Below are 20,535 nucleotides of genomic sequence, written 5' to 3' on the forward strand. Positions count from 1 at the left end.
AGAAATCAACAATAACAATGAAATATGGAAGGGGCCATATCACGCTATTTTCTGATATGTTATAATATTGTTTCCTCATCACAAACATGCCTGGAGTTGTGTTTTGTTTCATTCACATGTTTAACACACAAATCCTGCATATTTAGACTGAGTTCTTCTCTCAAATAGAAACACTCTGTTGCATCTTGTGAGGTCATGTGGTAATACAAGAAGTTCTCTACTGTGTTTTTAAAATCTATACACCTTCACTAGAACAATTTGGATGCTTTTGGCCCTGGAACTGCCAATCTTTTCTAACCAAATGGTAAAAAGATAGCCGTTATCTTGAAAACTACCAGTACATGACATCTCAAGGTGGAAAAGAGCATTTGGGGCTTTAGAGACGTAGATAGATGAATAATAAAGGGTTAGTCAAACATGTGAATGAAACAAAACACAACTCCAGGTCTGTTTTTGATGAGGTAACAGTATTATAACAAGGGTTAAAGCTGACAATATTGTGTAATGTAGGACCTTTATTCGCAAGGACTAAAGTAATTATTTTACCTTCTTTTTCCTTCTCCTTGTCTTCCTTCTTGCTCTTTTTGCTGGAGGATTTGCTCTGGGACGATTGGGAAGCGCCGGTCTGGCCTGCGTTGGCGGAGCCGCCCGTTGAGAAAGAGGAGGAGTTGGAGGAAGAGGTGGCGAGGACTTTACTGCCACACAGAGCACAAGAGAGCAACTGCAACAGGACTGGAGAGACGCCCTCATCCACCAGGAAGCTCACTTGGAGCAAGAAGTACAACACCGCTGGGAATACAGGAGAAAAAATATAAATATAAACATATATGCTTTAGACAAACAACTTAAACTTTACTGATCCACAAGGGAAATTATTTGGACACAGTAGCTCACACATCACAATAAATAGAACAAAGAGCAAAACTATAAATGGCAATAGTAAAATAAGTAGCAAAAATAGCAAGAGAATATAAAACACAGAAGCATGGTACAAAATATATCTGAGTTACACTATAGACAGGAGGAGAAACAGTGCAAAAATAGACAAATCTATTACATAAGGGTGAGTTGTTGTACAATTGTATGAAGTATGGTATGAATGTAGTCCTGTATCTCTCACTGTCACCCAAAACATGCTACATAAGACTCCAAGAGCAGTTGATAGTCAAGGTCAGTTAAATACAATCAGTTCAATCATTGTGTGTCTTGAGGCAAGACACTTCACCCACATTGCCTAGTATGAAAGTGGTGTGTGTGTGAGTGATGGTGGTGGTCGGAGCGACCGATGGCACTGAGTGGCATGGCAGCCGCGCTTCTGTCAGTGTGCCCCAGGGCAGCTGTGGCTACAATAGTAGCTTACCATCACCAGGGTATAGAGTGAATGAATAATGCTGAATGAATAATGCTGAATATTGCTCTGTAAAGCGTCTTTAGGGACAGAAAATGTCTGTGAAAAGCGCTATATAAATAAAAAAGAATATGACTGCTTGGTGCAGCAGATGTTTTAAAGTTTTACCAGACCTTTAGTTCTAAACTGAAGACAAAATACAAAAAAAGGTACTAAAATTAAATCAGGACTCAAACAAGGCTACAAGTTTGAACCAATTCTACGTCTGAACTAAACTATCAAACCAAGTGTGAACACTGCTTTATTTGAGGGTTGTTTTTTTTTTAAGTATAATAAATATTTAATTCTGAGTTAATGACTAATATTAATACACTGAAGACTTACAATCATCCTTCATGCAGAATTTTTGCCAGTTGATGGTCCTCTGAGTTGCAATTTCAGCACAAGCTTTCAGGTGCTCCATCTGAGTAACAAGAAGAAATGGTCAGATAAATAATGATTTTGTGATTTAAAGGTGCATTGTGTAGCTGTTCTTGTGGAAGGTCCGTCAAATGTTTCTCTTCATGGAGATGTTATTGCTTTGTCTGGAATGTTTCACAGTATGGCATTAACTCTTTCGATCTTCATGGAGAATGCCTGTTTTTGTAGGATTTTTTGAGCTTTAAAACCACCTGTATCTGAACAGATGTAAGGTAGAGCTGATTAATGTCATACTGTGGAACATTCCAGCATTGACATGTCCATAGAAACAAGCAGGTGACAGACCCCAACCAAAAAGTTACACAATGCACCTTTAAATAATTATAAAAATGCAGAAATCTTACCAGGCTGATAAGCGTGTCGTACTGGAGGGCGGACCCAGAGGTGGCGGTCACAACTCCTGCTCTGAGGAAGATGCCCTGTTCCTCCAGAAGCTTCTTGATGCTCCTCACGTGTGAGTCTAGCGTGTGGAGATCTCTGAGCTGACGGTACTTCTCCTTTGAGCCACAGATGAAGAGCAGCAGCTTTCTGACCTGCCTCCGGACGAACGGGGTCTGCTGGATCATCAGGTACTGGAGAGAAACAGGTCATTACACACTGTACATCGTTTTGTTTTCACTTCAAATATTGATCATTCTACACATGCATATAAATGTGCATTATCTCACATAACTATAACCAAAGCCTTGATGATAAAACTAGGGATGGGGGATATATCGGTACCAGTATCAGCCATTATTGACACAAATGAGCTGATGTCGGTATCAGCCAATTTTCGATACTGATACGTTTTTCACGCTGCCATATTCTGAGGGCGCTTTCTGAATAGACTAATGAATCAAAATGGAAATAGAAAAACATTATACGGCTGTATTTTTACACAAACGATTTTATATCCCACTAAAATAGATTTTGTTATTATTTTTTTTACCAAAGTAAAAAGCTTATTTGTTATCGTTACTTTAACTTAAGAAAAATTTGTGGACCTAGATACTGCATTACATCGGATATTGTTCCTTCATGGCATACCTCAGACAAAAAGTAGAACCAGGAGTGGTCAAAGACTGGTGGAGGGATACGTGGATTGGTATCTGCAATTTTCTTAATTTGATAGGGCAGTCGGAGCACCATTTCTGTCAGGAGCTGTGAGTAAGCTTCAAATACATCAGCAGCATGGCCCTGTAGTGGAACAAACGAAAAAGTGGTCACAAAACATGCTGGTTTACAATATTTTTTAATAATAATTATACATGGGTTTTTAGGTTTTAGCGCTTTTCACCCTAACTCAAAAACACTTCACAGTAAAGTAACAACAAAACAAGGACAGGACAGACAAAAGAAGTAGTGAGGAGCAGTCACATGTGGAGGTTAATGGCAATAAGGAAAAGGTGAGTTTTAAGCTGTTTTTGGTTGTGAGGTCTAAGGTCTAAGGTTTGATTTTAGATACTTCTACAAAAACCTTCACATACTTCTACCATACCTTCACATACTGACGCAGGAAGAAGGGGCTCATGTCTGGGGGAGAGGAGGCCGTGTGGGGTCGGAGCAGCTGGCTGGTGGTCACTGCTTCCTCTTCTCCCTGTTGGCTCTTCCAAAACTCCAGCAAAGACTTGAGCACATGCAGGCAGTAGTCAATGGCACCCAGACTGAGCAGGGCAGTGGCTGTGGCGTTGGAGATGAGAGACGAAGACTGGAAACAAGAGAAACAATTATAAGATTAGGAATTTCCAAATGCATTAACTAATAAAAATGAGTATTAAAGGTCCTATATTACACTGAATTGAATCTTGTGAGCTTTAAGCATTGTTATGATGTTGTTATCTCACCAAAAACAAACCTGGAATTGTGTTTTGTTTCATTCACACGTTTGAGTAACTCTGCATTATTAGTCTGTCTACATCTCCAAAACTATAAATGCAGCTACCCTTTACCTTTTGTTCTGTAGAGATGGGCAATTCCAGGTCTGAAAGTATCCAAATGATTCTAGTCAACGTGTATTTAATTTAAAAACAGTTGCACTTTCTGTATTACCACATGACATCGCAAGGTGGAACAAAGTGTTTTCTATTTGAGAAAAGAACTCAGCCTATATATGCAGGATTTGTGTGTTAAACGTGTGAATGAAACAAAACAAAACTCCAAATATGTTTTTGATGAGGAAACAATAATATAACATAGATTTTTAAAATTTCATAATATAGACCCTTTAATAAAAGTACCTCAGAGGAGGATTTGGAACCAGATTTTGTTCGGGACATGAAGACGCTGAGGAGTCTCATGATGACCAGGTGGACTTCATTGATGGCGCTACGTTCATTCTTCTTTGAGACATCCTAAAATAAGAAAGAAGAGAAAGATTTAACCAATTTTTTCATGAAAAACTGCAAGTATCATCACGTATGCCCAAACGTTATAGGTTTTTGTAGACATAAAAATACAATGAAACTCTAACTTAAAGGCACATTGTGTAACTTTCTAAGTGATCTGCTACCATAGAGATGTTGTTGCTTTGCCTGGAGTTTTTCCAGTGTGATATCAAATTAATCTATTTCTATGGAAACAAGCACCAAGCCAATTTACAGGTCAGATTTGTGGAGAGATGAACCTGATTACATTACATTAATACATTTTTAAAGGTAAAAAAACATCTATAATTAAATAGGAAGCAATAATAAGCTTTAATGATATACTGTGGTACATTCTAAGTAAAGCAATCTCACTAGTATATCTCAATGGATGCAACCAGGTGCTGGACTTGAACCAAAAAAGTTATATAGAGCACCTTTAAATTGGGGCTTGTAAAAAAAAAAAAAAAAAAAAAAAAAAGATACAACAACTGAACTAACAGCATTGATTAGTCCAACATTACCTTCTTGTTCATGCCCAGTTCTGCGATGAGTTGAGCAAGCAGGTCGTCCAGCGCGCCTTTGTCTTTCTCGTCCTCTCCGTCGAGGTCAGAGGTCAGCATAAGGATGACCTGCATGTACGGGATGGCCTGGACTCCACCCACATTGTGTAACTGAGAAAGGTGCTGGAGAAGGCGCTCCAACAGCATGAGGCGCACCATGTGGAGTCTGAAAAGGAAATGATTATTAATGGATGGAAACAAATTTTATTTTGTTTTAAAGTAAGAAATCCATCAAAGTAAGAAATTTCATGTCATTTTTCATTAGATACAAAACCCCTTCTAGGCCTACAAGTAAAACCCCTCTACACTTGTGTTTATTTTTGTTTATTTAAGGATCCCTTTTAGTCCCACAAGTGCACAACTACTCTACGTGGGGTCCACTCTCGTAGTAAAACCATAAAACACTGACCTTACATTAACAGAAAATCACATGAACAGTCAATATATAACAACAAATTTTAATACCTATATGTACATGTCTATACATTTTTTTTTTTGTGTGTGTCAAGTGTCTTCGTGGTCCATCTGGGGTACTCCTTGATAGTCCTACTCATCCTTCTCATATGAAATCTTTGCATAGTTTTTTCAATGTACTCTTTTATTGTATGTAATTAAATAATAAGCATCTTTATTGCCATACTTGTACCAGAAAAGATGCAATGTCCCTTCTAGGCCTACAAGTAAAACTTTCTATACCTATATGTTCACCATGTCCCTCCTCTGTACATCTATAAATTATCTTAAAAAACATTATTTGCTGTCTATATGGCGTATTCCTTCACCCATCCTCCTTGTATGAAATCTTTGTGTAGTGTTTTTGATCAAACTCAAAATTTTGCTTTACTGACCTGTTGCTGGTGTGGATGTCCCCCTCGTTCTCGGCCTCTCCCTCTGACCCCTCTCCTTCCTGCTGGGCTGTGGTGGTGCTGATGGCCCCGGTGCTGGAGCTCACGCTGCCTGGACCACCAGGGTGCCCCTCCACTGTAGCGTCCCCATAGGCACTGCTGCGGCCAGAGACTAGAAAAACAACATTGGAACAGAGTCAGTAAAGTGCAAAATAAAAGTTGTATAAATCCGTGTGTAAATAATCCACAATTTCATGTTAACATTTGTTGTTTTTGGTAGGTTAAATGAAATACAAACTAAAAATTCAAGCAGTTCACAATGTTCTACATAACTTGGTATCAAACAAAGAGGCTGTTTCAGCTGTTGTGCCAAATGATACAGCGGTTTTATTCTGGGTTTAAAAATACAGTAACTTTTCTGGGGGAGGGCCTGTCAAATTCTTTTCTTCATGGAAATGTTAATGTTTGTCATATCATGGAATGTTTCTCAGTATAGTATTAAACCTTCTTTATCTTAATAGAGAAAAAAACAAGACCAAGTTACAGGTCAGACTGGTGGAGAGGTAACACTGCTCACAGTCAGAATGTCTGTTTTTATAACTATTTTTGAGCTATAAAACCATCTGTAATTGAATAAACGTAAGACAGAGCTTTAATGTCATACTGTGGAACATTCCAGGCAGAGCAATGACATATCCATGGAAACAAGCAGTTGATGGACCACCAACCAAAAAGTTACACCTCTGCACGTTTATGAACTACATTAGTTAAAATGTGTGTGTTTTTTTAGTTCAGTGAGTGAAGTGACCCACCACTGTGCTCCCCGGCCACTGAGTCTATGGCGGAGCCCCCGCTCTCAGACCCCACACTGCCCCCGTGTTCGGCTGGAGACGTCCTGAGAGTAGAGCCGTCTGTGGCCGCGGTGCTGCCCTCGTCGTCTGAGGCCGGGGCTGAAATCAAAGCAAGAGCTGGAACAGTAAATACACCGCCGTCATCCAGACATGATTCAGCACTGAACTGACATGTTCTCCATGCAACACTCATGCAAAAGATTTATTACATTATTCTTGTGCTTATTACATGGAAAAGTCTCTCTCTAAACTATTCTATGTACTATCTGTTACCTGAGGCAGTGGTATCTGACAGAGTGCCAGCGTCCAGTGAAGAGGAGCTTGGGGCCTGGCCAGAGAGACCCAGGCTCTGTAGGCCAAGAGCACTGCTGCTGCTGCCTACAAATGCCAAACATGGATATTCAATATAAATAGAACTGAATGTTTCTAATACTAATCTGTCTACTTCATAAGCACTCAAATAAATTTTCTTAAACTTGGAAACAAACTACTGTTCCATACCTTGCTGATCTTGCTGCAGGCTGAGAGCGATGGCCAGTTCAACCATCGTTTCATCGTCTGCGTCTGGAGGGATGTCGAGCATCGGGGGGAAGCCCTCGGCTCCAGCCAGCAGAGCCTCCAGAGGAGACGGGTTTCCATTGTTCACATTATCTGACGTGTCCAGAACCATGGACTCAGACTGATGAGGAGAAGGAATCAAAGTATAACATTTAGTCCAAAGCTAAAGAAGTGTGTGATTTACTTGTGTTTCTACTTACAACCATCTCAAAGCCCTCGTGGTCGACCTCACTCTGCTCCTGACTCTCCTGCCGCCCCTCCTCTACTCCGGTCAGAACTGAAGACTGCATTTTGTCATCAGCATCATCGTCGTCGTCATCGTCCTTGTCTCCTGAGGAAAATCCAAACTATTTTTACTGTTTCAAACATAAAGATGCTATAACAGATACCCAAGTCTAGTCTAGGTTCAATGCTAGTATGGATTATGGACAAAAAAAAACAAGCCTTTAGTGTCAAGATCCAAGTCCTCTAAAATTGAAATCTTGACCGTTTACAAACTGCCATAATTTAAACAAAAATAGCACAAAGCACAATTTAGAAGTATATAATATGAAGACATCTGTCACCTATGGGCGTGTTAGATCGTGGAGGAGAGGGGAGGGTGACATGGCGGCGCTTGTTTCTCGGTCTGAGCACTCGGATCAGAGCCTGTTTACAAGCAAAGCTCACCGATGTGTCCTGGAAGATGATTAGAAAGAAACTGTTAATGATTGGTCCAACCTTTAAAACAGTTAAAATGCGTATGACAGGTTTTTATGATTTTCTCATTTTGACTTTACCTGGTCGGATAATACCTGATGTAAATGTAAATTATAGTTTTGCACCAATGAAGAAGCAAATTGTGAAGAAAAGTACAGGAAGTCCCATATTGATATCACATCACACTACAGGGAGAAGTCTATCCAAAAAAGTTTGTCACAGTTTTCACATGATAAACACATTTTTTCCTGATACTTTGAAAATTATTTCAACAAAATAAAGATGCTGTATTTTTATTTGTCGAATAGAAATCATGATTCCTAAGTAACGGTAATGGAATTCCCTAGCGTGAAGTGACAATTTCCAACCAGGACGTCAAATCTGAAACCTACAAGTTGGCCAAACTGGGAAAAAAATGAGTAGTCCGACTTGTCATAGGCACTTTAATTGTTGACAAAGTAGCTTAACTCCTCATCATTCGTACTTACTGGACATAGTAACATTTGCATATAGATCTTGGAGGCTACATTGATGTAATCTAGTTCACAAGTGCAATAGGCATGAATGATGTCCACCAAAGCGTTTACAGTAGCTTCAATGTGGGTTAAGCCTGGAAAAAGAAGAAATTATCAGAATAAAAGTATTCAATGTAATGTATTTTTTTGATCTCAACTTGAAACTCACCTGGCAGACAAGCGGGTGCAAGAAAAGCATTCTTTGGTTTAAGGGCGTGTAGTTTCCAGAAGTTGTTCATGAGCTGAGTGATGAAATTACAGCTTTCTCCATCCACCAGTTTGTGTCCATCATCTGCTCAACAAAATTAAAACAAATAAAGGTGGTTTATCATGTACCTGGAGTTGTGCTTTGTCTCTACTGAGCAAAAGGTAAAAGATAGCCGTTAACTTGAAAACTACCGCTACACATCACAAGGTGGAACAGAGTATTTTGAGCTTTAGAAATGTAGACAGACTAATAATAAAGGGCTATTTTATTATTACATGTGTGAATGAAACAAAACACAACTCCAGGTAAGTTTTGGATGAGGTAAAACATGGCTTAAAGCTCACAACAGTGAATTTTGTATAATACCAAACCTTTGAATGAACACTAACTAAACTGTCTATAAAGATGCAATCAAAAAATAAGTTATGATCTTTTTCTCAACTGTTAATTGTTAGTTTAAGGTTCATACCATCTTGATGCAGTGCTTTGTTCTCTGTAAAATGAACCAGGTTGTTTGGTCTCATTATGGCAATGGAGCGCGCTGTGATCACGAGTCTCTGAAACACGTCCGGGTCCAACTCCCTCCCTTCTCGAGTGCTACTGTTCAGACACTGCACTGCATTACTCAGCAATGACTGGTCCTGCGAATACAGAAAATACAGAGGTGTTATTATAGCTGTAAAAAAATAAGTTGAAGAAAATGGAAGCTTTTGATGCCTACAGACTGAGAAATGCATACCTGATCCTGCTTCACATTTAAGAATCTATAGTTTTGGCAAAAGTAGGCCTATCATGATAACAAAATTTGAAGAGTGATATTTTGCTGGTTTATATAAGATAAACGATATTACTGAAACCAAAGCATAAAGAAGAATTATCGACAAAACATGAGGAGCAACAACTAAATAGCAAAATGCAACACATCATTAAATTGTATAGTTTTACTTCAAACCTCTAAAACTCAAATCTTATCATATTGCTGAAAAATAATAAAAAATTCCTACTAGTACAAGGAAAAAAGTATTCACGATAAATATTGACCCTCAAAAATTATCGTTCCATCCTTTAATGATAAGTGGACATAGTAATTATCATGACAGGCCTATTCATTGTTCTGATTTCATCCTAAAAGAAAGAGGTTTTTTATGCTCTATGAACAAAGAAACAACCTTAAATGTGTGAAGAGTACCTTGTGATTGTGATACGCTGTGCGGCTGGTGTGCAGACTGGCCAACAGCCCCTTGGTCTGCTGCTGGACTCCTGTGGGTGTGGGCATGGACAGGAGCAGAGTGGCGAGCTCCAGTGCGGCAGTTTTGTTCTTTTCCTGTGAGAGAAATGTACAATTAAAATTTTACTACAACAAAGACTGTCAAGGAGTATTTAAAATGCTCATATTATGGCATTTTCTGATGTATGTTTTGAAGTTATTTCCTCATTACAAACATACCTGGAGTTAGGTTTTACTTCATTCACACATAGATGCATATTTAGGCTGTGTTATTCTATTATAAACAGAAAACACTCTGTTCCACCTTGTGATGTCATGTAGTAATACGTTAAGTGCTCCACTGTGTTTTTAAACTCCATACAGCTTCACTAGAATCATTTGGATCATTTCAGCTCTGGAACTCTGTCACTAAACTACACTACACTAAAACACTAAAAGGTAAAAGACAGCTACAACTGCTTCATGACATCATAAGGTGGAACAGAACATTTTGAGATGTAGACAGACTAATAAACAATTACTCAAACATGTGTAAATGAAACAAAACACAACTCCAGGTATGTTTTTGAGAAGGTAACATTATAACATGGCAAAATGATCAAAAGAGAATATAACAGACACATAAAAACACATTAGATATTTTTTGTAGAACGATAGAAAATGAAAAATATTTTGTAAAAAAACACAGCTGGGCTTTCTCATAATTTCAACACATCAAAATGGTCTCTCTTTATTAAATTATGTGCATTAGTTCTACGTGTAACAATTACATTTAGATTTGCCATTACCTTTTCACCAGAGGAGCCCACGGCAAAGCAGCTTTCCAACGCCTCAAGGGAGTTGACTACCAATCTGTAACAGGAAAAGAAAGATTAACATCTCTTACTCACGAAAAAGGAGGGCGAAAAAACAAGCAAGAAATTAAGGTAAAATCTTAGTGTTCTACAAATGCGCTAAACTAAATGCAAAAAAACAACACTCAATGCAGAGAAAATGCCACTGGGGGTATTTTAAAAGTCGAGATGGTGCATGGTATGTTCACAGTCCACAGGCAGGGGGCACCACACAAGCAGCAAACATGCACAAAACCCATTCAAACAAGCAAAGAAAGGGCTGTTACTAACCGGTCCAATGTTGACAAGGACTCAGTTTCAGAACTTTTTATTGTATTTGTGGGAGCAAAAGAAAAAGAACAAAAAAGTGTGAGGTCCACAGAAATAAACCAGTGAATTTGAATGACTCTGTTGAACAAAAGGAGGACATGCAAAGAGAGATGAAGTCACAATAGCCATGCAATATTTACTCCTGTAATACTGAGTGTGACATTTTTAAAGTACAATTTCAAGACTTAATGTCGTTTTCTAGCTAAACATTTTATGAAGAACAGTTAAAGCTGAATTATACAATGATTATGCATGTTACACATCATATTTAATCATTTGCCCAAGCCCAAAACAGCAAAATTACTAAAAATCTAATCTTTCTAGTAACAATCCTAACATTTTGCAGTATTTAGTTTTTCAAATCTTGACTTTGAAATGGCAACCAAAAACTAAAGAGCTAATTTAATGAATATTTAAAGGTACATTATGTAACTTTTTTATTGGGGGTCTGTCACCTGTTTATTTCTATGGATACGTCATTGCTCTGCCTGGAATGTTCCACAGTGTGACATTAAACATCTCTACCTTACATTTATTAACCTACAGGTGGTTTTATAGCTCAAAAATACCTAGAAAAACAGGTATTCTGACTGTGAATGGGGTTACTTCTCCACAGATCTGACCTGTAACTTGGACCGGTTTGGTCTCCATAAAGATAGAAAGGTTTAATGCTATATTGTGAAACATTCCAGACAAAGCAGAGAAAAGCATTTGATGAACTCTCCACCAGAAAAGTTACACAATGCACCTTTAAAAGTACATAAACACATCTATCAAGTTAATATTTTCCTGCTCTAATTGTCCATAACACCAATAAAACTCCCAAATCACATACCTTTCGAGCACAGTGCCGCTGGCTGTGGTGGGGGTGGAAATGTCCCCGTCACTGGAGCCGTTGCCCTGGTTGAGGTTGGGGCTGCACACGTTATTAACTGAAGCTGAGGAGAAGTCTTCAGGAGGGTCCTCGGGCCAGCCAAACTGCTCCTTTGTTTTACCATAGATCTTAATGGAGTCCAGCATAGTGACTCCCGCTGGGTCCACAGACGCTCCAACTGGAAAGGGAAGAAGTTTTAAGATTAGCAGAATTACGTAGGATCCATAGCAAAAGAAATTTCAAAAAGTGTTTTTGCTATGCTCCTCTACAATCTGTAACTCTATATCTGTCTTTGTAAGTGTGCCAATTCATAAATGAACAAATTATAGGGAACCAGATTAGCAATTATGAGTTGTAGATAAAATATATACAACTTTTGTATTAGTTAGTCCCAAAAAGAATATGCATTTTGTCTTTCTCCAAAAATAGACTATAAACCAACTTCAATTATATAAAGTAAATATTGCTTGAAGATTATAGTTTTTTCATCCATTTGTAAATTGAAGACTAAGAAGTTTTAGCATTTGTTATTGTCATTTCAGGAGTTTTAGTTTAGAGCGCCCATATTATGCCATGTTATAATGATTTCCTCACCAAATACAAACCTGGACTTTTGTTTTGTTTCATTCACACATGTTTAAACCACAAACTCTGCATATTTAGGCTGAGTTCTTCTCTCAAAACAGAAAACACTCTGTTCCAACTTGTGGATGTCATGTGGTGAAACAGGAAGTGCTCCACTGTGTTTCTAAACTCCATACACCTTCACTAGAATAATCTGGATTATTTCAGATCTGGAATGGCCCATCACTATTGAACTACAGGTAAAAATAAATGACATCAGGTGGAACAGAGCATTTTGAGGTTTGGCGATGTACACAGAATAAAAATAAAGGATTACTCGAACATGTCTGAATGAAAAACAACTCCAAGTTATGTTTTCAAGAGAGCAACAACATTCTAACATGGCTTAAAGCTCACAAGTAGGGGTGTGCAAAAATATTGAAATATCGATATCTCATATCGCTTAATGTGATGATACAGTATGGATATCATGGCCTGCTGTATCGATATATCACCATTATATTTTGGTACATTTTATTCAATTATTTTGTTACAGCGCTACAGTTTTGTTACTTGTTTAGTGGAAGGAAACTCATTTATGTGACACATTTTACATTTTCTCCGTTTTTATGATGAAAATGGCTGTATTTCATATTAACTTTGCACAAGAAGTGGTTTAACAAAGACTTTTAGTATCATAGTGATGATTTAGTATTTATTTTTTATTGAACCGTATCGGATTGATCTGAAATATCTCGATACAGTGCACTTTCGATTCGATACGATATATGTATCGTATTGTGGCCTATGTACTGAGGTACGTATCGTAACGGCAACTTAATGATACCCAGCCCTAGTCACAAGAGTCAATTTTCTGTAATATAAGAGCTTTAATTATGACAATGGTACCTTATTGCCTTTACAAATTAAAGTTATTGATCCAATTTGGACAATGTAGTAACACATATTTGCAGTTGCTCTTACTGAATATTGACAGCTTCTTGTCCGCCTGCAACGCCTCCTCTCTGGTGAAGGGGAAGTCAAACCATCTTGCTCTGGTCAGGTTGATCTGCATGGTTCGTCCAAACACTTCCACGTACGAAGGAGCTCTCTCTATGGCCTGGGTCCCCACCTGAACCCTCATCCCAGTCATCACCATGGAGCTGTTGTTATTGACCGCCTCCACTGTGAACCCTCCAGGCTGAAGATGAAGAGTTAGCATTAACAATCAGATGAAGATATGTATAAAAGGTGTGTAAATTACAGTTTGGGGTTACGTACCTTGGTGTTGGCCACGTACATCCCAGTGGAGTTGAGTCTGTGTTTTATCTGTTGTCCGTTATAAACCTGGAGTAAGTCATTGCCTCCAAACTCCACCTCTGTCAGCTGCTGGTTGTGCTCAAAGAAGTCTACAGGGAAGGTCACCTGACTGGATGTGCGTGTAGCTAAAAGTAAAAATTAGTAAGATTAGAAAGAGTTTTTTTTAATTGTGCTAAATTATGTAAACAGCACAGTAAAGCAAATAAAAGTATTTTTTCTTAAAGATGTGTAATCACAGAATGGCCCATCTCTATTAACCTATTAACAGGGACACAAGAGACATTGTTCTGCCTTTCAGGCGTTATCTAGTTCATTTTAATACATATACTTTTGTTTTAAAATCTGTGGTTTTATTTTGGTACTCCACACCAGTGAGTGGAACTGGAAGTGTGAAAAATGAGCAACAGAGATGAGAATACAAGTTGGTGAAGAGGCAATAAAGACGGACTCATACAGTCTGTATGTATACGTTTGTACAATTTGGGTAATTTCATGTGTGTATAAATTACTTTAAACCAAAACTGTATAGTTAAAAAAGATGTTATTATTATAGTAATCAGCCACATTATTTATGTTTACATAGTTTATGCTACAGGTAATTTTGTTTGTATCACACAGCCTCATTTAACATGCCAATGATAAAAATGGATGTGTGACAAATTCATTTATTTTGTTGTTAAAATAAGCCACCTTTTATGGGCAACATGTTGTAACCGCTTTACTACAAGTTACTGAGCTCTCAATATACATGTACTGGAATGTGAAATTATCGCTGATTGTATTTTTCTCTTGCAGTTTCACTCTGCATTCATAAGATGAGCATTAAATCTGAAAACTACAAAAACTGCCTCGTCATTGAATCAGAGTTTAGCTCTCTGACAAGTTGGAACTGCTAACATCTCAATGAGGACTTTACATACAAAATGACAGTATTCATGTAGTTCAGTACTTACTGGTGGCAGCAGCCTTGCGTTTGCGGACAGGCTTCATGATGCTGATGCCACAACTGGGCTGCAGTGCCGGCTGTAGCCAGTAGGAGGTGTTGTCCACGTTGGCCATGTAAATCCTCAAACTGCCGTCTTCACAGAGCAGAATCATAGTTGTGCGTTGTTGCTCGTTGCTGGCAGTGTGCCGGATCGCAACCATGTCCTGAATCTGAGCAAGAAGATAATACAGTGTTATGGACAGAGGAAAAAAAAAACTATGTGTAGTATTGAGTAGGCATGGGACGATATTGAAATTTGGTGTCACGAAGATCATGGCATAAATAACCGCGGTTAACGATAAAATCACCATTATTATCAAAGTTGCTGACAGTTCAAAATGTTTATGGATATGAATAATTATAATTTTAATATTATGAAGAGGCCCCATATTTAAAGGTGCATTGTGTAACTTTTTTGGCACATGCTCGTCTCCATGGAGGTATTATTGTTTTGTCTGGAATGTTCTCTGATATGACATTAAACATTTCTATCTAGCATTTATTCATTACAGGTGTTTCTGTTGCTAAAAAATACAATAATTCCTTCTGTGAATAGGGGCGCCTCTCCACAGATCTGAACTGTAATGTAGCATAGTGTCTCACTTGTGATAGATTTAATATAGGTTTAATCTATACTGTGGAACATTCCAGACAAAGCAGTAACAGGCCAAAAGCGATGTACCTTTAAACATCTGTTATAGCAATGTACTTTGTTATAACTGAAAACAACAATGATCTAGCAGAGAAATTCATGGTTAAGATTTTTTCTGCTCATTCTGGTGAAACAATGGCGATTATGTTTGTTGGCGATTTTCACAATTATATAAAATATCCCATGAACAATTTCTGCGTACCCTTTTTTACCATGACACACGAAATTATTGTTTATTGTCCCATCCCTAGTATTAAAGCTTTGGTGTGTTTTTTACTTTAGCTTTGGCTGGGAGAGTTTTGATTTCTTGGATGAGGAAAGTGTCAGGTTTGACCATTATAACCAGTGGTATTCCTGTAGTTTGTTGGACACAGCAGACCAGGCCAGGGTGGTTCATAACTTCAGACCACTGACACAAAGCTGGGGACATCTTACTGCTGCCTCCATTTGACCTGAGTAAACCAAACCAACAAATAAAATGACATCTATGCAGACTAATAAAAAACAAACAAACATTCAAACATGTGTGAATGAAACAAAACACAACTCTGGGAATGTTTTTGAGAAAGAAACAACATTACAACATGCCTCAAACCTCACAAGAGTAAATTTTGAGTAATGTAGGACCTTTAATACATGGTTTTATTTTTAGCAATGATAGCTTTATTTACCCTTTGATGTTGATGGTGAACAGACGCTGCACTTCGGTGGTGCTGCGGCTCACTGTGGCGGCGAAGGATTTTCCCTGACTGTAACTGAAGAAGAGCATCTGCAGCACATGGGAGTAATACACAGAGACGCCTCCACCCGCCACCTGACCGTTACTGTCCTGAAAATAAAGAGAAAATAGTTAAAAGTCCATCACCAACCACAAAGTCAGATAAATTCTCTTCTTTAAAACAAAGATAGGCAATGAAAAGAACAGAAGTTTGGTGATAAGGTGATACTTCAGTATTTTAGCGTTATATTTTACAGTACTTTGTTTATTTGTTTGCTTGTATCCTAAACCAAGGCATTTATAAAGACATTTATGATGATTTGTGAATTATGAATTGATTATACTTAAAAGGAGAATTACAAAAATGCAGGTACACATTTTTCAGCCATCAAAAATCCCACCCACATTTAGATTTAATTAAAGTCTATATTATTTTCAATACAGATGCTTTCAAATAAAATCTTTTCTCTCAAAGGTACAAATAATGTGAATCAGCATAATAAAACATTTACTTAAAAGGTACACTGTGTAACTTTTCTAGAGGAGAGTCCATCACCTGCTTGTCTCCATGGAAATATTAGCATTTTGCCTTGATTATTTCACAGTATGAAAATGAACTTGGTAATCACAATGGAGACAGGTTATAATCTATTGAAAAGCAAGCCTGCACATGGTAAGAATTCAAGTTTTTAAGGTATTTTTGAGTTCTAAAACACCTGTAATTGAATAAATGCAAGGGAGATTTGTTTAATGCCCATCTGTGGAACATTGCAGGCAAAGAAATAACATCTCTATGGAGAAGTTAAAAAGTGCTCCTTTCACATAGGATAACCAATGCCAAGTCAAGTTTGAGAACCTGTACAAGTTCAAAATCATTGAAATAATTTAAATAAATAACCCAATTCCAATTCCAGTTACCTTTAGGTCTTCATGGGTAATCTCCAGAACATTGGTGACATAAAAGGGCCCATGCTGAGCGCTGCTGGATTCATCCATGACCTGAGTGTACATGTAACCCGCCGAAGACATGATCACAATGATGTTTTTGCCTTCCTCATTGAAAAGGAAAGTAGCGTCTCGAATCTTTGAGCTGGGAAGAAGGAAGTAGTACATGGGGCTCAAGGCATCTACAGATAAGTCATAAACCTATGGAAGAAAGGGAGAAATAGAAATGTTAACTTTTGATATTCATAGCTCCAGAAACATACACTTGAACACCATAAAAAAGAAAAGAAGGAAAGATATAATAATGATGCATGATTAAAAGAATAAAGCAGGACGAGAATATATAGGTAAAATAAAATACTATGGACAGGTGAAATTAGCGACCCCGTATTTTATATTTTATTTTTACTACACACAAGTCTAAGTCTAGATAGAATTAAGAAAGCATGTACAATACTCATTATTAATTAAATTTTAGCCACTTTGAGAAACAATAAAAAGAAAATTACAAGAAAGAAAAAAAATGGACCTTGACAAAGTCTGCAGTGATGATGGCGAGTTCAGTCTGTGAGCCGGGGAGCCAGATCGCTTTGATGATGAAGTTGCCGGTGGCGAGTTGTGGATGAAGAACTAAATGATCAGACACGGAGCCTGTGCTGCTGAACGTGAGCACATGGCAATCCTGGAAGAAAAAACAAGTTCAGATATGCAAAAAAATAAAATTGAATTAGTATAGTATTATTTAATAACTATGTCTTGTAATATGTATCAGAATTAAGTCACCTTGGCTTTTACTAGTTTTTAAGGATTAAAAAAATTAGGAAAGAAATAAAGAGCAGTGAGAACAATAATTTTATATCTGGTGAATATTTCTGTTATGTTAGTGAAATTAACTGAGCTTTTTTAATTCAAGCATATTATTAAAAAAACCTAATCCTACAAGTACAAGGTAACCTAACCCTAAAGGAAACCTACAAACTAAACCAGACTGTTGGAATAAAATGTAAATAAATACAATGTCCAACAAAATTATAGCTAATATATTAAAAAGGCACCATTAAAGTATTTCACCTTGAGTCCACAAACAGCCAGGTAGTCTTCGTTACAGGGGTTTCCGGTGAGACTGAGCACAGTGAAAGGGACCGGAGCTGAGGCCAGGCGGGTCAGAGTCAGTTTCCTTTTACTGGAGTCGGCCTGTTTCAGGAGAGTGGACAACTGCAGCACTGTGATCTATGGAGAAAATACAGAACATAGATATTCAGCGTTTGTAAATTTCAACAGAGGTCAATAAAATAAAAATTCTTGTTCTTACCTTTCCCTTCTCGTGGCTGACGGCGAGGTGCTGTCTGCGTCCGTGTGGTGAGGACAGCACACACATGGCCACTCTCCTCAGGACGTGTGCACTGATGAGCTGTCGGATGGTCTGGCCCTGGTCTCCGCTGTAGTTCATTCTGACGTTTTCAAAAGCTCCTTCCTGAGACCCAAGAGTGGGAACCTGAAGAAAAAGATGCACTTAGATCATCAAACCAGGTAGGTTCAGATCAATACTTGTTACAGGACAAATACTTATTCATACAAATACTTATACAAATACTTATTCTCAATTATAATAATGAATTGTAAAGAAATCCTGATTCCTATATCAAATTAACACAGAAACATAATAGTGTTTAATACCATGAGCTGGTCGGTCATGTCCACAGTCTTGTCTTGAGTGTGCAGTTCATTGAGAGCCTGCTGGGCCCTGCTGCTGCTGCCCACCGCTGAGGCCTGCTGGAAGTTCGTCTGAATGGCCTCCATCAGAAACATGAGCATCTCCAGGATCGCTGCTGCAGTGGACGAGCCCATCTGAAGGAAACACAAGAATGAATAAGCAAACAGGATTTATTGACTGCAAGATCACAAACTGGATATAATGATTTAAAGATTATATTCAATGTAAATGACTTCAGATTTTTTTTATGTACTTTTTTTTATTAATGAATCAACATATTAATCATCCACCATCATAAACTAACCTGCAGAGAAAATGGAGTTTCCAAATTCACGAGTTGGATAGAAAAAATACATAATTACTATTAACTTTCCTACTGAATTATTATTTCTGAGCAACATTTTAGAAAAGATGCAAGAACAATAACCGTAATTACAAGAAAAATTCTGTTAATTTTTCGATAATGCACCAGTTCAATCAGTCCTAACAGCATAAAGTAATTAATGAAAATGAAGGTGCATTGTTGGCGACTTCACATTATCCAGCATATACAATTACAGTGGGCAATTCAGCCATAAATATTGCCACATATGAAACAGTGAGGTTGTTTTGTTACCACTTGTGAGAGCAGCTCTTCCTGGCAGCCCTCGATGCTTTTGCACACGCTGCTCTTCTTGGGCCGGTCTTCGTCTCCAGGTTTCCCGTCGCAGATGGTCACTTTTCCCTTATCAGACGGAGAGGAGCTCTGGTGGCGAATGGCGCTTTCAGGCATTCTCAGTTCACTCTGGAAGGCAGAAGACTCCTTCAGAGTGGAGCCAATCCCACTGCTGGGGCTGCGTTTGACCAGAGCCTGAGGAGAGAGAGGAAATTAGAAACAGCATTAAATAAAGTTGATAAAGTTTGGGTTTTTATAAATGTTGAAAAAATGCATTCAAATAAATATTGGATGGGAGGTGGAAGCCTAAACTATGACAAACAATAACCATACAGTACTCTATTATAAATGATGGGCATGCCAATATATGCTACATCGATCTATTTGTTTTGTCTGCTACATTTGAAGTTTATTTTAACCAGTAAACTGACATAGTATTTATTCTTAATTCTGTTAAAAGGGACATTATGCTGGGAGATCTGGGGAGGTTTCATTTATTCCCAACAGTAGATGTGGTGCATCTACTGCCGTTTGAGTTCTTCTCTCAAACAGCTGATAAATTAAATAAACGGTAACTAATTAACTGTACAAACTACTGCAGGGAATAAATATAACCAGCTAAAGGGTCAACACTCATAAACATATAAATATTCACACTGGTGCTAGCTATGTCCCTGTCTGGTGAAATGAGAGGATGGAGGTCGATGGGAGAATGACTCGAGCCAAAGTTACCGCTGTTGTTCTCTTCCCATGGTGACCTGAGGTGTGCGGTCTCACCTGGCAGCTGCCATCCTCTTTGGCCCCGCAGTCACAGAAGAAAGAGCCATATTTGGCATAGGAGATCTCATGGTCTTTGTGACAGACCTTGGCGCACACTGTGCACACACCTACCCCATCCACCATCTTACAGGTGTGACAGTGGTACCTGCAGGACAAAGAGGGTCCACGGAGATCAATACAATGTCAGACATGCTCATTTAAATTACTATATGCTTAACAGATAATAAGCCATGTATATGTAAGTAATTCAGAGGCGAAGGTATGGGTTAGAATGGCACCAGTAAAAGCATCAAAATCTACGGAGTAATATCTATAACTATCTTTCTACGAAGAACTGTTCTGCTTTCTACTCATTTTCCCTCATACAAAGCGCTTTATGAGGCAAGCTGAACCCAATATCAGCATTGTTTGACCCACTGCTGTCACATACAGTCTAAAACTTTTACCAGTGCTGGTTCATGAACTCCTTCTGTGTGATGGTGAAGGTGCAAAGTTTGTTGCAAAGAGAGTCTTCATCCTGTGAAC

General features: G+C 38.2%; 1 protein-coding gene across 1 annotated transcript in view; it reads right to left on the bottom strand.

Annotated features, from left to right (window-relative positions):
• Positions 1-20,535, bottom strand: part of ubr4 (ubiquitin protein ligase E3 component n-recognin 4) — a 67,884-nt gene that overhangs the window by 24,580 nt on the left and 22,769 nt on the right. Inside the window, 32 exon segments of the mRNA XM_055166171.1 lie at positions 547-789; positions 1,733-1,811; positions 2,173-2,400; positions 2,858-3,007; positions 3,309-3,518; positions 4,048-4,161; positions 4,698-4,902; positions 5,585-5,753; positions 6,394-6,531; positions 6,706-6,810; positions 6,934-7,111; positions 7,191-7,321; positions 7,557-7,668; positions 8,178-8,299; positions 8,374-8,496; positions 8,882-9,053; positions 9,602-9,736; positions 10,429-10,492; positions 11,639-11,855; positions 13,226-13,442; positions 13,523-13,686; positions 14,515-14,716; positions 15,476-15,650; positions 15,870-16,027; positions 16,835-17,062; positions 17,391-17,543; positions 17,933-18,091; positions 18,174-18,356; positions 18,539-18,709; positions 19,192-19,425; positions 20,008-20,155; positions 20,457-20,527. Coding sequence (XP_055022146.1) covers positions 547-789; positions 1,733-1,811; positions 2,173-2,400; positions 2,858-3,007; positions 3,309-3,518; positions 4,048-4,161; positions 4,698-4,902; positions 5,585-5,753; positions 6,394-6,531; positions 6,706-6,810; positions 6,934-7,111; positions 7,191-7,321; positions 7,557-7,668; positions 8,178-8,299; positions 8,374-8,496; positions 8,882-9,053; positions 9,602-9,736; positions 10,429-10,492; positions 11,639-11,855; positions 13,226-13,442; positions 13,523-13,686; positions 14,515-14,716; positions 15,476-15,650; positions 15,870-16,027; positions 16,835-17,062; positions 17,391-17,543; positions 17,933-18,091; positions 18,174-18,356; positions 18,539-18,709; positions 19,192-19,425; positions 20,008-20,155; positions 20,457-20,527 — 5,158 coding nt within the window.

Source organism: Boleophthalmus pectinirostris, unplaced genomic scaffold (genome assembly GCF_026225935.1).
Source record: "Boleophthalmus pectinirostris isolate CB_2022bp ecotype Guang Dong unplaced genomic scaffold, ASM2622593v1 HiC_scaffold_8, whole genome shotgun sequence".
In the NCBI taxonomy this organism is placed as follows: Eukaryota; Metazoa; Chordata; class Actinopteri; order Gobiiformes; family Gobiidae; genus Boleophthalmus; species Boleophthalmus pectinirostris.